The sequence below is a fragment of the Oxyura jamaicensis genome, chromosome 1, assembly GCF_011077185.1.
Source record: "Oxyura jamaicensis isolate SHBP4307 breed ruddy duck chromosome 1, BPBGC_Ojam_1.0, whole genome shotgun sequence".
NCBI lineage: Eukaryota > Metazoa > Chordata > Aves > Anseriformes > Anatidae > Oxyura > Oxyura jamaicensis.
Genome location: NC_048893.1, coordinates 73,200,713 through 73,216,969, shown reverse-complemented (window position 1 = coordinate 73,216,969; position 16,257 = coordinate 73,200,713). Strand labels below are relative to the sequence as shown.

Genomic DNA, 16,257 nt, shown 5'->3' with positions numbered 1-16,257 from the left:
ATATGCAAACAATCAACCCTCTATTTGTTCTTCATTTAAATTTAGTTTGCATAGGCAGCTGGTAGAATCTGAAAGAGTTTGAGATATGCTTTGATACCTCAGGGATAAGGGACAAGAATCTTATCTGGCGATCGTTCTTTATGTAGGTAGGTTTGGGAATTTTGAGTTTGAATCCTGGAATTAGATCATCGACAGCAATTTTCTAATTTCACAACCATCTTTAAAATATACTAAATCACATACTTTAGTTCTAATTAGTTTTATCAGTCATGTCTGCATAAAGCATGCATAAGATGTAAACTGCACATATTATAGATATGTAATAAAATACATAAATATAATATGTAAATTATCCTTGATGCATTCAGTGCATTATACTGAGAGATTATTGTGTCTGCCTTCTTTAAAATTATTACCACAGCAAATCTAATCAAACTGAATACAAGAAAATCTCAGGACCTTTATAGTTTTCCCCAACTCACCTGTCACTATACACGGTTTAGCAATGTTTTCCTTTTTGAAGAAGATTTTCTGTTCCCTTTTGCTACGTTAAAAAAGAGACACAACTAGAAAAAAAATGACTAGGCAAAGTAAAGATAGAATCAAGCATCTTTGGTAGAAAGAGGATTTTCATTATTTAATCATAATTGTGTTCATAAAAAGTCATAATTTCTATCATATACATAAGCATAGGCATTTAAAGAGCTTTTTAAATTTGGACCTATTCACCAAAACAGTAAGTATGCATTTAACTTTAAATACATTATTCATTCTGCTGAAGGCATTTCACCATTAAAACTAAGCTTTGAGTTTGCTCAGTCAAAGCCTTACAAAAAAAAAAAAAATGAGCTTTTTGATCTGCTAGCTAGGTTGGAGACGCTTGCTGGTGCTAGTATGGATCCTGCTATGCCTCAGACACATTGTGAGGATTAGGTTATGGTCACTTGCTATCTAAATGATAAGTTATTAACACAAACTTGGAACCTCTTGGTTTCTGTAAACCAAATTCAGTTTGCCCATTCTTTGTGTGTAAGCGAGATAAAGAAGGAAAGAATGAGACGGATGGTGGAAGATCGATACATCCCACTTTGGAGGATCAGAATTGGCTGTAACACGATATACACTCTTCTTGCCCAGCTTTGTATGGATCTAGACTTGAGAAACAAACTGAGTCCATATTAATGCAGCTTTTACATGTACGCCTATGTATACCTGTGCATCTAGATTTTAAAAAGATGACAGAAATTAGCAAATGGCCTCAGTTTGGTCCCTGGCTACCAGGAAGGCCAACACTAAGCTTTGCTTTGCAATTAAATGAGCCACATATCACACACCTTCAGGGGAATAGCCCTCTGATGAGTGCCTTTGCCCCAGCACTGCAGTTATACCCAGTGCATAGCAAATACCCTCTTCCTTAGCTCTCCCTGACTTGAATGTGGAGGCAAATCGGTGGGTGAAAACAGCAGGGCAGGCTGCAGCTGAATCCTTGGCAGCAGGACTCAGAAGCTACAGCAGTTTCTTTTTCAGCCTGTGGGAGGAAGGTATTATCATAACAGGTGTGAGGAAGCATATGTTTTTGTCATGGTATTGTATGGTTTGTCTACATTTCTGATTTCTGTAGTGCATTGACTTATTATAGGTCTCTTTCAGAACTCAATTTTCATCTCCTACAGATGTAGACATTTCCATTGTGTGGTCCTGCAAATGTGAAACTAGCATATATTCTAGAAATGGAAAAAATAGAAAATACCTTTTTTTTTTTTTTTTTAGAGAATTTTTCACAGTGCACGGTTGTAAAGCCTAAGAATAGTTGGTATAAACATGGAATAATAGACAGTTGAGTTTTTATGCTGTTTTTAAATAGATTTGGTTTGGAGCTCCCAAACCAGGAGCTGCCCCAGATAACGCATATCATGCTGCAATAGTGCTTATGTTGCATCAGCCTTGCCCAAAAAATAGAGAGGGATGCAGCTGGTAACCCACTGGTCTAGTTGTTCCCATGGGAAATGGAAGGGCCGGCTCGGGTACTAGCACCAGGGAATATATATATATATGTATATATATGTATATATTTTTCAAGAGTGACAGCTTCACTGTGTTGTACATGCGGAGCCTTGGCACCTCATTCAGAGCTACAAAGTCCTCCAGGTGACTGGGTTTCTGGAAATCAGATATGGTGCTGGAAAAGTTGAAAGTCCCTATGGATGTAACCCTTTTCCTGATCTTTGCTTGGACTGAGGAGAGGGGCATACAGCAACACGTAAAGGAATTTTTTAAAACAAGATAATAGTATATCTGTAATGATATATGCTAATATTTACTGAACATAAAGTAATCCTTAGAATTTTCTCCCCAGTCACATAAAGTGTCATTAAGCAGAGTCTTTGCTTTTGTAGAACTGAGTTGGTACTTGGTAATAACTTTTCATTTAGTTAGTACCAAGTTTCTGCTAGTTCATGGAAGTGCATTTACTTATGCAGTAATATATATATACTGTAATTGTTGATAAATGCTTTATGGAAAATGTAATAATGTCTTCTAAATATTGAAAGATCAGGAGTTTCTCAGTGCACAAAGGCTCCTTTCTTGTCCCAGACATAAACCTTGAAGAAAGAGTTTATGGGATTGCATTAAGATGGCAAACAAATCCACTATGAGCAGCTTTACCACAGACACCTTTTACTTGGTTTAGCTCCATCTCTCAGAATATTTTACATAGGTTTTATTCTGCAGCATGTGCTTAAAAGGACAAAAGAATGCAGTCTGGGGGAAATCCAAATTCATTGTTTTCCAAGATCAGCAGCAAAAAGAATCAGCTCAGTAATGATGTAGCTGGGAAGTAGAGAGATAAAGCAGCAGGCCAACGCCATGCCAGATAAAACCAGTGCACATCCAGAGGACTGTTATCACAGCCAATCATCAGTCACTGTAAAGGCAGAACAGAGCCTCCCTCCGCAATGCTGCAGAAGCAAACATCCCTGGGGCAGGAGGAGCACTGGCTGCCCGAGGGTGTATGTGTAGTTTTAAATAGCCCCCGTGCACAGCTCTGATGTCATTGCGCTTGATAAGCCAAATAAAAACATTTGCAAAAGCTACAGAAACACTAGCTCTGCTCTGAGATCTGCTGTGGGTTAACTCAGCCTCTTTGGTGCTTTAAGGAAAGCCTTATCAATTAGAGATGCACAACTTGGGCTGAAACCCAGGGATTTTTGTCATTTATTTTGCTAGAAATTGTCCTACAATGTTGTAGGACAAATGTCCTACCCTTGTCCTACAATGCGCCTATGTGCTAGATCCTGGCTAGTGGTTTTGAATCACTTTCTGGTCAGCTGGAGCAATGCAATGGTAGGAGGTCATTGCCAACAGCTTACGAAAGCATCTCATAATAAGTGAAACCACTGGGAAGCTATACTTAGCTATGCTAGCTATGTTTATCTAGATTTTCCAATTTCTAGGCTGTTTTGACCCATTGTGAGGAGGCCACATGTTTGAATTGCTGTACATCTGTTGGTTCACTGAAACTTTCCTTTGACTGCTCTCAAAATAGTTCTTACCTCAGCAACGCTCGCGTTCTGACTGCAGACCCAAAAGGGGCAAATGCGTACTCTGAACCACATCCATCTAAAATGACAAGACCTTGTGCTACCAGACACCATGGGACTGACTCTGGTCTTGTTGCAGAGTATGATGTCCCAGACACGGAGAAGCCCCAGGCACTTTATTCTCTCCAGCTACCCTGATGGAGAGCCAGAAGATGAAATGTATGGCAACCTCCTGGCAGCACCAGATACTGCAGAGCAAATGGAGTTTAATATCAGGTATCATGCTTCAAGAATGCTCCTTCTGTCCTCTGCACCCGGGTACAATCCCCCCCTCCCCGACCTTCACGAAGACTCCCGACTAAGAGGTGGAATCACAGTGGATGCTTCTGAAAGTGTAGTAGATGCAAGTGTAGATAATCTTATACAACTGGTGCTAAGCACTACAGGTTATGCTGCATTAAACGTCTACAACCTTTTATGCTGTCCAGGGACACAGATGAGGCTCTTCATTAGAAGCCCACCTGTTATAACAAGCAGCTGAAGAGGCCATTTTTACACAATTCTCCAGGCACCTCTCACAACAAACTGACAGTGCAGTGCTCTTTCTTTTTACTTTCTTTCTTTTTTTTTTTTTTTTTTTTTTTTTTTTTTAAATCCTGTGCACACATTTTTTTTCCAGTTCAGCAGTCAGGGGCTGTCTTTCCTGCCTGTGAAAATTCCTTTCTATGTTTTTTTGTTTGTTTGTTTGACTGACCAAACCAACCCTGAATTTTTTTAAAGTCCATCTCTAGAATAAGGCTTTTAAGTCCACTTACTGTGCAGCAGGTCCCATAAACAGATCTCAGCAGAAATACAAGTCAAAATGAAAATACATAGTCATAATTATTTTTATACCAAAAAAAAAAAAAAAAAAGCATGCACATCTAAAAGAAACTAAACTTAATTAAAGATTTTCATCAGTATAGCGGGACCCACCAAAATTCCTTAGCTTTTGTGTTTGACAGCAGTCATAGCTCAGGGACCTGTGTGCCCCAGGATCTTGAACAGCTAACGTGCTTTGGCTCTAGCATCACCTGTTAGCTGAAGAACTGGACTGCATTGTGGAGATCACTGGAGTAATTCTGTTGGAAAAAAAAAAGTTATCAGTTATGTAATATGAGATATTTTGAGTCATCTGAAGTGAAGGCTTTCAATATTTCAACTTTGTGGAAAAAAATTCTAAGACTGGAATACTGTTGTATTACATGAAGGAATTAGACACCATGGCTTTTAAAAAGTGTCAGATATGCAGGTTTTTATGAAAACATCACAGCACTTAAGCCTATAAGTATGGACTTAAGGTGCCTGATCAATAAACCTATAAATAATAAAAAAGCCCTAACATTTAGCTTTTACATGCCAAGCTTAGTCCATCCATTAGGGAAATGATTGTACTTGACACTTTCAGAGTGCTTTTTAAAGAAGCAAGGTTGCAGTGTTTTCCTCTAACGTGGACATCCTGAATACCTTCCAGCTCAGCTGTCCAGGTTGGCCATCAGCTGGCACTAATTGGGGATGAATTTAACAGAGCATACAGCAGGAAGATTGAAGACACACTGCTTCACCTGGCACATGGGTGAGTTACCTTACTGACATAAACTGTTTTTGGCTACTTTTAAAAATCATGTTAGATAGAAAAATAGTAACATTTCTGCACCCAAAGTAAAAATTATATATTTAAATATATATATATATGTGTGTGTATCACTACTATTGTTGCTTCATACAGAACCCAAGAAAGAAACCAGACACTGGATCTTATTTTACAGGGAAGATTTTTCCAATGAAAATTGTTTCCACAGACTATAACCATTTACAGTCAGAAGACTTAAACAGTTTCTAGGTATTTAAAATTCTACAATAGCACTGTAGTTTTTCTAGGTCATACCATGTCTTTAAGCACAACTGAATGAGGAGAGGTCTGCAGCCTAGCAAGTGCGATGCTTTAGGGATTAACATGTTACTGCATGTCAAACAACCCATCGAGGCACACTCAATACAACATGGCTCAACTGGTTTGCACTGCCTTTTATCTGCTGAGAGCTGACAGGGCTGTCATCTATAGTTAAAGACCATAGATTAACTACAGAAATGCAGTAATTAGCATAGTAATGTCCTAGTCTGAAAGGAGAGTCGACTATTGCAGATTTCAAGAGAATACAACCTGACTACACCTATGTTCCTGAACGCAGTATATAGCCACACTCGGACAGCCTCAGTCAGCTCAGATTCAGGTTGCACAGGGCCTGTGTGTCAGCCAGGCACACCTGCACTGGACCCCGATTCCTCAGGGATCAACAGCTCTTGCTGGGGTTTGCTGCTCTTAGCTGGAAATAAGAGCAAAGGCACATGGCTGACAGATCTGCTGCACGCTTCCTCATGTCAAGGTAGTAATCAGTTAATTCTAAAATCACATCTGTTTAGCTTTTAAAGCCCTACTGAGTTACCACATTTTCCTCCTAAATATATAGAGAAATGCACATGCATAGATTACTCTGTAGACTTTAAAGAAGGAACACATTGGAGTTGAGTGAGGCTTTGTTTTACAGTTTTCTACAGTTGGCATTTAGTTTGCCAATTTTTAGAATAAAATTTCTATCCCCATGCTTAGTTTTCTGTTTTTGTCTGTTGTGGTTTCTTGTTTAATCATCAGGGTTGCTATCAGTGTTTTCCAGACATGGAATATTATTAAAAGTGTTACAAGAAGATTTGGAAATATTTCGAACAATAACTGGACAAAGAGGATTGCTGGTTATGGAAGCTGGGTATGAGCTCTCCCTTTTCTCCACCTTTCCGCTACAGCAACACCTCACTCCCATCTAAGTGTCACGAAGTAAAGCCTGATAGGTGACTCTAGATTCAGAGTTTTTCCTTAGTTTGTTGGTACCCTCACCAAAACCGAGATATCTTGTTCATAGACTGAGTGCGTCAAGTGTCTCCATACACTCACATATGCTAAACTGCCACTGAAATTACTGGGGCTCTGTGCAAACACGAGTCTCCCCACCACAAAAAAACTGTGAGGCTATATTCTAGATGAGATAGGGTGGGTAGGCTGATATAATCAGTATTGTACCTTACGTTTTGGAGAAGAGACGAGGACTCTGTGGAGTTTGGAAAGGACAGACACAGCAGTGGATGGGTGAGACTTGCCTCTGCAGCTTGTTCCTGCAGAGTCGCACGGCGATGTTCTCGGTTTGGCACTAACCTTGCCTGCCGGCGGTCATCCTCACTTTTCTGCATCAGCTTTTCGCTTCTTGTCATTTCTAATGGCCTCCCTTTTCTTCCTGCAGATTTGTCAGCTTCCTTTCAGGTGCGTCTGCCAGAAGCTCGTGCCCGCAGCCTTGCTTGCTGTTGCATTTTGGTGGGCCATAAGTTATGGACTGCAGAATTAACACAAAGAATTACAATAGGAGGTCATTGCTGGACTCTGACCAATATAATTAACACCCAGGTGGTGGCAGCTGGTTTGTTTTTCAAATTTACACTGATAAAAATCTCTTTTATATTTAAAACGTAGGCTAGTGCTGGGTCACTGCTGTTTCATACTCTTTTCCAAAAGAAAATGTTTAAAATAATAAGGTTGTTGCTGGATAACTGCCTGACTTGCTAGTTTTGAAACGTGAGGCCAGGTGATCAGAAAGTCTGTTTCTGTCCTTTTTTGTTTGTTTTAATGCAATATAATATGTCTATTTCATATAAAGGAGTTTCTTGAAAATATTCTGTCAGTGGGAAAGACAGAAGGCATGCTGGTCATCCTTTAAATGTTAACACTGTAAAAGTAATAGCAAAGATTAAAATCATGATACTTTTCTAAAATTAAATTGTTGCTTTAAATGTTTTGCAGTGTTATCTACTTTGTTTTCTAGGACTGTGCTATTACACATCAATAATTTATTGTACAGATTATCTAATACTACAGGACAGGCCTCGGTTTACCAGGGGCAGGTGCCCAAATCTGGCTTCAAGTCCTGTTACATCCCGATCGCTATTAATATCCTAAAAGTTACATATTCATTAGTATTCATTAATATTTACAACATCAGCTTTGTATGCTAATTATCTCTCCTCCCATTCACACATGCGTGGTGCTCTCTGGTGGTCATCCTGGGGGTCGTCCAGATGAAGTAAGGAGTCATTCTCAGGGTTAAACTTTTCACCTCTTCTCCTTGGCGCATGCTCCTTTTCAGTTCTTGACTTTAATTAGTTCTTGGCTTCAGTCCTAACCCACCTTATCCATCTTACCTTCCTAACAAGGCTCAAATTGTTCCTGTTCTATCTCTCAAGGCCCGTCTTGTCTCTGCTCCATCCTTCTATCATTTATTTATGCTTTCCTTTATTATATACATGATAATATTTGGCTATGAATCTCCCATCCCATTACCAAGAATTGTTTCTTAACCCTAACAGTTAAGACTGGCACTCAAAGGCCACCCAATCCAATCCATTACTTCTGCAGAACTTCTCAAAAATTGACTACAGATTTTTACATTCTTCTGCCTCTTTATGACATAAAATTTTGAGTTGCCCGGAAAAAAACAGAATTTGATTGAATTTGAGAAACTTTTTTTTTTGATGATTCTCAGCTTTTTGGAAGTCATGTGGTTAGGGGAAAATAACTGACTAGAGGAAGCTTGTAAAGTGGCAGTGGGATAGGTGTCATCTCTAACCTCCCTGGGCAGCAGCCTTCTTGCCTCCCAAGAGCATGCCCCAGCCATGCCGAATGATCCTGCCTACCTGTGTGTGTGCATCCTCCCTGAGTGCTGCTGCTTAGCTGCTTTTTACTGCACAGTACCACAGAGAGAGAGAAAATGAAAGTGCATCTCTGTGGTTTGGGTATTCCCCTCACAAGAGGGGATACCTGCTTCCTTTCTCGTCAAGTGAGTACCACTGCTAGGGCACTTTTGAAACAGGAAAATACAGTATTTAATGGTGCAGTAATTTAAGCACTCACCTGAGAGAAAAAGGAAGAGAAGGGGAGAGAGAGAGAGAAAAGAAAGCTGAAGTAGAATATTTTGTCCAAACATTTTATGTTAAAAGATTTTGAAATATCTTCAACTTACTAGAAATGCAGAGAAAAAAAAAAAGTAACTAGAGGATGATGGCTGCAGTATACCCTTCAGCATGCAAGCAGCAGCATGTTAACTGGAGTCTCTCCAAAAATACGTCACCTTTTTTTCACAATGCTCTGGACTCGATCTGCCATTCAGCAGCAGCAACGTAAGGTACTTTGCTAGAAAAGCATGTGTGGTACATTTGGAACCATGGTCTTACCCAGGCCAGAAGCTGGCATATGGAATTGCCAATATAACCAAAAAAAGAGACCAAATCATCACCAGTGAGTTGATTGCTCTGTTTAATGCCATACTAGTGGCACAATAGAAAATATTTTAAAGTCATTTAGTAAGACGAAAAAACTCCCATCAAAAGAGTCTAATAAACCAACTATGCGATTGTAAGAAACATACCGATTGCAAATAATTTGATTCTTCCTGACTGAATCATTTTAACAATACAAAATAATTTCATGTATGTCTAGATAAATAATCTTTATGCCCAGGGGAGCAGCTACATATAGGAGACCGCCGCACTGCTTATTCCACATGAAAGCTGTAGGGTAGAAGGCTGTATTTTTTCCACTTTCAGGAACTGCAATAAATAACATTAACATAACTTTGAATCCTAGGGAAAGTTCAGCATCTGACATGTATGGAATAAAACACAGTACTGGGGAGCATGAACACCACACATGAAACACAACACAAACAGAACCTGCAGCAGGCATCAACACCAGCTGGGACACTGCAGTGAGCAGTAATGGTCAGGTTCCCTCTCACATGTAACTAGGACTCTTTGCTCAATGCCAGGGTTCTGCACTGTGACTCAGGAGACATAAATTATATACATATGTATATATATATTAATGCACACTTCCTCATGTGACAGAGTTTACAGCACTTGATTTTTTTTTCCACATCCTGCTTCTTCTTGTTCCTAGGTGCAGGAACTGCACTGACTTTTCACATCATACAACTTTCCAGTTCCTAAAGCAGAAGGCATAGATGAGCACACACATAAAAGAAATGCAGATAATAGTAAGACCTAGGATCCTTAATTGCCCTGCATGCCATTCTCCACCTAGCCGCAGACAAGTTTTACCACATATGAGACACCCTCCCGTTCTTTTATAGCCATGCACAGCACAATGTTGTGTCACCAGGCGCTACATGAAAGTGAGCCCTGAATGCTCTTGACATCAAGGCATAAAGCTGTCTGCCATACTTTTCAGCTTACATAAACTGTGACATCAACACAAGAGTATGATGCTGCTGTTTGTGCAGATGCCAAATGTACGGAAGTAAAGCAAAAAACTGCACGTGATAGTGACAGCTGCTTTTCACCCAACAAGATTGGCATGCTCTTAGGGTCCTGTTGTCACTTCAGTATTCTGCATCTATTGAAGGTGCAAAGGTTATCTAACAGTCTGCTGCATTTGCGAACTGAGATTTCTACAATGTTTTTCCCAAAGAGATTTTATTCCATGCAAAGCAGGCAGTAAAGTGAAATAAGTAATATAGTAATATTATATATATATATGTATACACACACACACTCACACAAATACATATGGTAAGAACAGTATAAATAGAAGACAAGTCTTCAAAATTACCCCCAAAATGTTAAATAATTAAAAATCTGTGAACCATAAAGCACTATACTAAAAACAAAATTAGTAACCAGCGTGTCAGTCTCAGTTCTAACTACTATACAAGCTGGTTTCAAAGTCACTAACATTACTTTTGGTCTTACAAGATGTAGTCAGAAACTTCCAACACAGCTCATAATTCAATGTCTAAGAATATTAATGTCATTTAGTTGAAATATTCTAACCACTTGGTGATAAATTTGTTATGCTTCACTTACTAATTAGCACATTCCTGTTAACGTATGAGATTTCACCAAAATCTTTCTTTTTTTTAACAGTCAGCCCAACATTTAACTGGTAGCCTGTAGTAGTCATATATGATTTAAGTAATGTATACTTTACTTTTTTAGTATATGTGCTAAAAGCTAGTAAAATACCAAAAGCATGAAGGGCAAAATTCAGCTGAGGCTTCTGCTCAGCCATGCATGCACAATCTAGCCTCTCCTTGCTCGTCTGTACCCAATCCCCTAACACTGTTTTGTGATTTTATTCCTAAACCCTGAAGCACCCTTTAGAGACAAAGAGCAAACTGAGCATGAATAAACTTTCTGTATATCAGCAACTTTCTGTGCTTCACCAGCCAGGAAGCTTCTTCCAGGACTCTCTGCTCTTCACCGCATCTCCTGCTTCTGGGAGATGCCGGAGCTGCCAGAATGCAGTGGGGGGTACAGGGAGAAGTGACACCAGCATCCAAATTCCCCTGACTGGGTGCTGCTGCAGGGCTCGTCTTCAATAAAGTTGCTCTCCCAAGGATCTCAGCAGGACATTTCCAGCACCCCAGGTTTCTGCTTTAAGAGAAGCCATTCAAAGCTCAAGCCTATGGAATCGCAGGGTTGGTCAGGGTTCCAGAACTCCTGCACTTCTTGGGAGGCTGGGAATTTTGGTAAGTTTATTAATCTGGGGAAACATTTATTCTGTCTGAGGTATTTTAGCACAACCGATGTGGCATTGAACAACTGGAAGGAAAATTACTTCCTTCTACATGTGGACCTGCAGGCCAACTATCATGCACCCCATAGCATCCCAAATACAAACCCTTGGCAACCCGGCATCAATCAACCCAGCTCTGCCCAGAACCCAGGTGCAGGACCCCTAGAATGGGCAGTGACAGCTACTGACTGCAACTTGAATGCACGCACACACAAATATTAAAAAAAGGAAAAAAAAAGGGGAAGTTGCTTGCAGGATTAAGGCCAAACAGAACACTATTTGGCATGTTTATTGGCATTTTGCAGTCCCATCACAGGTGGAAGAGCAACTTTGCAAGCTGCTCTCTTGTTCCATACCCGAAGCACACAGGGAAGGACAATGTTCACTGCAGTGGCACGCATGGTGCTCTTCTCATAGTGAGAAGCAACCAATGCTTAAGACTTCCTCTTTTAGGAGCGTGAAGCTATTTTTAAGTAACACAGAAACAAGTTGCATGGATTTTTCTCAAAAATCTGTTTATGTCTCCGTTACTTCCTCATCTTTTGAAACATCTACGTGGCTATATTGCCTCCAGGCCTTTAGGTTACACTTTTTGAGAACTGCTCCTAGCTGCTTCCCAGGCCCCACTTCGTACGTGTAAGGAAATTCTGTTCCTTGCTTTCTTTCATAAACAGAATGCATGGTCTGTTCCCACAACACAGGTGAAACAATCTGCTTTACTAGCAGCTTCCGGATGTGTTTTGAGTGCATATACTTTTTGCTATCAACATTGGAGTAGACACAGATCAGGGGTTTATGAATCTCAATGCATTTTAGGACTTCAGCCAGTGGCTCTACTGCTGGTTCCATAAGTTGTGTGTGAAAAGCACCGCTGACTGGAAGCATTTTCGTACGTGTAAAATAATATTTTCGGGCATTCTCCTGCAAAAACTTCAAAGCCTATAAAAGAGAGACAGAAGTGAGTCTCACATGTTAAAATTTTACTTGCTCACCCCGTAAACCCCAGAAGAACAATCTCACCAGACTTGGCATGACAAAACAACTTTCCCTACCCAACAACTGAGCACACACTAGAAAACAAACAAACATCACAAAGCAACTACTTTTGTTTGGACAAACTCATGCCGCACGGGTTAACCTCCACATAGAATTGGAAAGGAGAAGTTTTAAATACTGAAATGTTAAATTCAACCAAATGTTAAATTCAACTTAATCTGCAGCAATACCTGCAAGTGTCCCGCAATGACTCTGCCGTCTGGAAACAAATAGTTTGAAATTTCACATATGGGGTTTTCTATACCCAGTGATTCACAGTGCCTGCGAGCTTCCAAGCAGGCAAACTTGTAATTTGCCTCCGGCCAGCCGATCACTGACAGCATCCCACTGGGGACAGCCTCTGACGCCTTCTGCATAGCTTCAGCACGCACCTTCACTGCGTACAGCGCTAGGGAGAGAGAGAGTAGAGCCAGGTAAACATGACCTTGGCTGACACTGCAGTGTCACATTACGCATAAGCGGTGGCTGCTTGTTCCTGTTAAACGCTGATGCTTTCAACATAATGCTAAGTGAATTAAAACGAATCATAGAATCATTGAGGTTGGAAAAGCCCTCCAAGATCATCTGGTCCATTCCCCTACCACCAGTATCACCCACTAAACCATGTCCCTAAGCACCAGGTCCAACCTTTCCTTGAACACACCCAGGGACAGCGACTTCACCACAGAATCACAGAATCATCTAGGTTGGAAGAGAACTCCAACATCACCTAGTCCAACCTCTGACCTGACATTATCAAGTCCTCCAATAAACTGCAAGTCCTCCACTAAACCATAATACTAAGTGCTACATCTAAATGTCTTTTAAAGACCTCCAAGGTTGGTGACTCAACCACTTTCCTGGGCAGCCCATTCCAATGCCTAACAACTCTTTCGGTAAAAAAGTTCTTCCTAATATCCAAACTAAATGACTCCTGGTGCAAATTTTTTGCAACCACTCCCTGGGCAACCCGTTCCAATGCCTGACTACTCTTTCTGAGAAGAAATGTCTCCTTATTTCCAACCTAAACCTCCCGATGCAACTTGAGGCCTATCACTAGTTAACTGCAAGAGGAGGCTGACTCCCAGCGTCACACAACCTCCTTTCAGGTAGCTGTAGAGAGAGTGGTGTAAGCTTTAGAGTGGTGTAAGTAAACTTTAACAAAAAAGAACTGGAGGGAGGGCAGTGACAGAAGGAGGGGTGTACTACAAGCGGCTTCAAAGCGTTTCCCCAGCACCTTCCGCGAAGTCCATGGCTCCGGCGAAGACAAGCGCGGCGAACTCCCCGACGCTGTACCCGGCGGCGGCCACGCAGCTCTCCAGCACCTGCAGAGGGAGAGGGGACACGGGCAGCCGCTGGGAGGAGGGCCGGAGGCGCCATTTCGCGGCGCCAGGCCCACGTCAGGCCCCGGCGCGGCCCTCACGTCAGGCTGCCGGTGGTTGAGCTTCTCCACGGCGGCCAGGGAGGCGACGAACACGGCGGGCTGGCAGTGCTGGGTGCGGTCCAGCTCTGCCCGCGGCCCCTCCAGGCAGAGCGAGAGCAGGTCGTAGCCCAGCACCTTCTCGGCGAGGCGGTACATATCCCGCACGCCACGGTACCGCAGCAGCCCGCGGCCCATCCCCACGAAATGGCTGCCCTGCCCGGGAAAGAGAAGCACCGTGCCCTCCCGGGGGGGGTGCCGCTCCAGCCTCGCCGCTGCCGCCTCCTCTCCCGGCGCCCCGTCCCGCTCCGAGCTCCTCAGCAGGTCGCTCAGCCTCGCCGCCCGCTCCCCACCGCCGGCCAGGGAGCTGTACGCCCGTCGCGAGGCGCGGCGGAGGCCGCTGCAGCCAGCGAGCCGCCATGGCGCCGCGGCCCAGCTGCCCATGGCCGCCGCCCGGCCGCCTCTCCTCGCGTTACCACGGGAACCGGGCGGCCCCCAGCCGGCCTCTTCCTCCTCCTCCTCCTCAGCCGGCCCGAACCGAGCCCTCGGTCCCTCCTCGGGGCGGGCCTCACCGGCGGGAGGCGCAGGGGCGGCCGCCTGCCGGCACAGGAGGCAGTGGCGGGAGCGCAGCGGAGCGGAGGTAACGGCCGGGCCCCACCGGGTGGCGACCGCGGGGCCCTCGGCGCTGAGACGGGGCCGGGGGCAGTGGGGCCGGCGTCGGGGGCTCAAGGTGAGACCCCGAGGAGAGAGGGGGCTGGGAGGTTGCTGTTTGACACGGAAAGTGCTGCCGCTGCTTTTTGTCCCCTGAAAAGGAACTGAGGAGGAGGAGGAGGCTGTTCTTTTTCTTTCTATTTTTTTCTTTTATCTTTTTATTTTTTCATTTTTTTCATTTTTTTATTTTTTTTCTTCTTCTTCTATTTTTTTTTTCGTTGTGAGTTTTCCTGTTGTCCTCTCGGTGAATATCACTTCAGAGTGGCATTGGGCAGCAGGTGTCTCTTGTGATGCCTCTCTGCTTCTTAACTGGATACGTACGTATCTTCAGGGTTGCGAGAAAGGACTTGGGTTTTTCAATTTCCAAGCAATTCTTATAAAATGGAGCAAAATGCACCGTACTGACTTGAGCACTGAACAGCAAGAATATATATATATATATATATTTAAATGAAAGTAGCCATGCAAAAGTTGCAGATGTGCAATGACTTTGCATAGCTTAAGGTTATGAAAGAGTAGCAAGCAGTGAGTCTGACATCACTGCACAGTTTAACAAAGTAGATTGTATTAGTTTAGCAGGGCAGATGGGAAATGGATCAGAACTGCAAGACATTGTCTTGACTTTTTATTCAGGCTGATTCAAAAGGATTATGGTGGGCAAATTTTGCTTGCTTTTCTAATCTCTATCCAACATTTCTCTGTTAGATAGTTTCCTCTGGTTTTGTCAATTTCCAGGTAAAATACCTGGAAAAAAAGCATGAGTTTCTCAACAGTTAGCTGAAATACAAAGGCAACAATGCACGACTACATCCTGCTCTATGTCTGCCTCTGCTTGTAACATAAGCAGTGGTGATACCTCGTGCTCAACCAAGAGCAGACACCCCAGTGGCAAGTTATTAGGCTGGCCAGTCTGCAGTTACACCTCAGTGAGGTGTAATGAACTGTTGCTCTCACTGCATTCAGGCTGCACTGCAGAGCTTTGAGGTGCTGTTTCTGGCAGCTCTGGAAGCCAGAGGTGCCCCCTTTTGCGCAAGGCCAGGGTTGCAGCTCATCCTACGTGCGCCCACTATGCACTGGGAAGGTTCACGGTTGTGACCTTCACATCTGAGGGTTCAGAGGCAGTGCCTGGGGCAAAGTCTGTGTCCTGATAGCCACTGTGGCAGCCCAAGCCTAAGCCCACCTCCATGGTATTGCTTCCTTTTTGGTTTGCAAGAAAGGGCCCAGACTGCTTGCAAAGCACTTGATGCTTAGCAGTGTTGGTGGATCATGAACATCCGCTGCCATTAAAGCATCCCTCAGATGTGGCATTTCTGCGTCATTTTACTGTGTTTAAGGAATTCCTGGTAAGCTGACCCAGGCATCACTTAAACAAGAACTATCCAAGGGAAACTAAATTTTTTTTACAGCATATACACACAGATGACAGTTTCAAAGTGGGTAGACAAACAAGAAGAATCTGCAGCAGGAGGTTAGGTAGCTAGCTGTTTGAAAGGAAAGTAGTTTTTGTCTTTCAAATACAATGTGTGCAGAGGATATTATACAAATTTACTGAGGGGAAGTTAGAAGACATTGAGCAGTATGCAGCAAATTGTCACCTGGGAAGATGGTATTCTAGCATAAGTTTCTGTTCTCGGTATGTGGATCTGGTCACTTCAGTAAATCATAAATCCGCCATCCCAAAAGAAGTGTAACCTGGGTGGTAAGACTTGTTTTGTCTCTAAACCTGACATCTATATTACTCACATTATATCCTTAAATAAATACAATCAGTTTTTAAATTTGTAAATACATATTATAAACATACATTTGTTAGGCATTAATATTGTATTTATATTCTGTAATATATATTGTTTTATATTCTGTTTATACAATTG

General features: G+C 42.5%; 2 protein-coding genes and 1 long non-coding RNA gene across 6 annotated transcripts in view; 1 reads left to right on the top strand and 2 right to left on the bottom strand.

Moving 5' to 3' along the window:
* Positions 1-4,162: 4,162 nt before the first annotated feature.
* Positions 4,163-6,928, bottom strand: LOC118156680. Of its 2 annotated transcripts, XR_004746384.1 has the most exons (3): positions 6,790-6,928; positions 5,849-5,908; positions 4,163-4,663 (listed from the first exon to the last, which is right to left on the bottom strand). It is a non-coding gene; the product is annotated as an uncharacterized LOC118156680 (long non-coding RNA). The 2 variants fall into 2 exon arrangements; XR_004746378.1 differs by having other exon boundaries at positions 4,163-5,908.
* A 3,635-nt stretch (positions 6,929-10,563) lies between these two features.
* MCAT (malonyl-CoA-acyl carrier protein transacylase) lies at positions 10,564-14,153 on the bottom strand. Its single transcript, XM_035310738.1, has 4 exons — positions 13,676-14,153; positions 13,490-13,577; positions 12,444-12,661; positions 10,564-12,156 (listed from the first exon to the last, which is right to left on the bottom strand). Exons 1-4 carry the CDS (start codon positions 14,114-14,116, stop codon positions 11,734-11,736), a joined length of 1,170 nt encoding a protein of 389 aa, XP_035166629.1. The 5' UTR covers positions 14,117-14,153; the 3' UTR covers positions 10,564-11,733.
* Positions 14,081-16,257, top strand: part of TSPO (translocator protein) — a 40,138-nt gene continuing 37,961 nt past the window's right edge. For 2 of the 3 annotated variants that reach the window (XM_035310787.1, XM_035310786.1), the window contains exon 1: positions 14,081-14,312. In XM_035310787.1, coding sequence (XP_035166678.1) covers positions 14,092-14,312 — 221 coding nt within the window. In that variant the 5' untranslated portion in view covers positions 14,081-14,091. Of the gene's footprint in view, positions 14,313-15,132; positions 15,458-16,257 lie in introns of those variants that run through there. The other variant, XM_035310798.1, reaches the window with a different exon arrangement.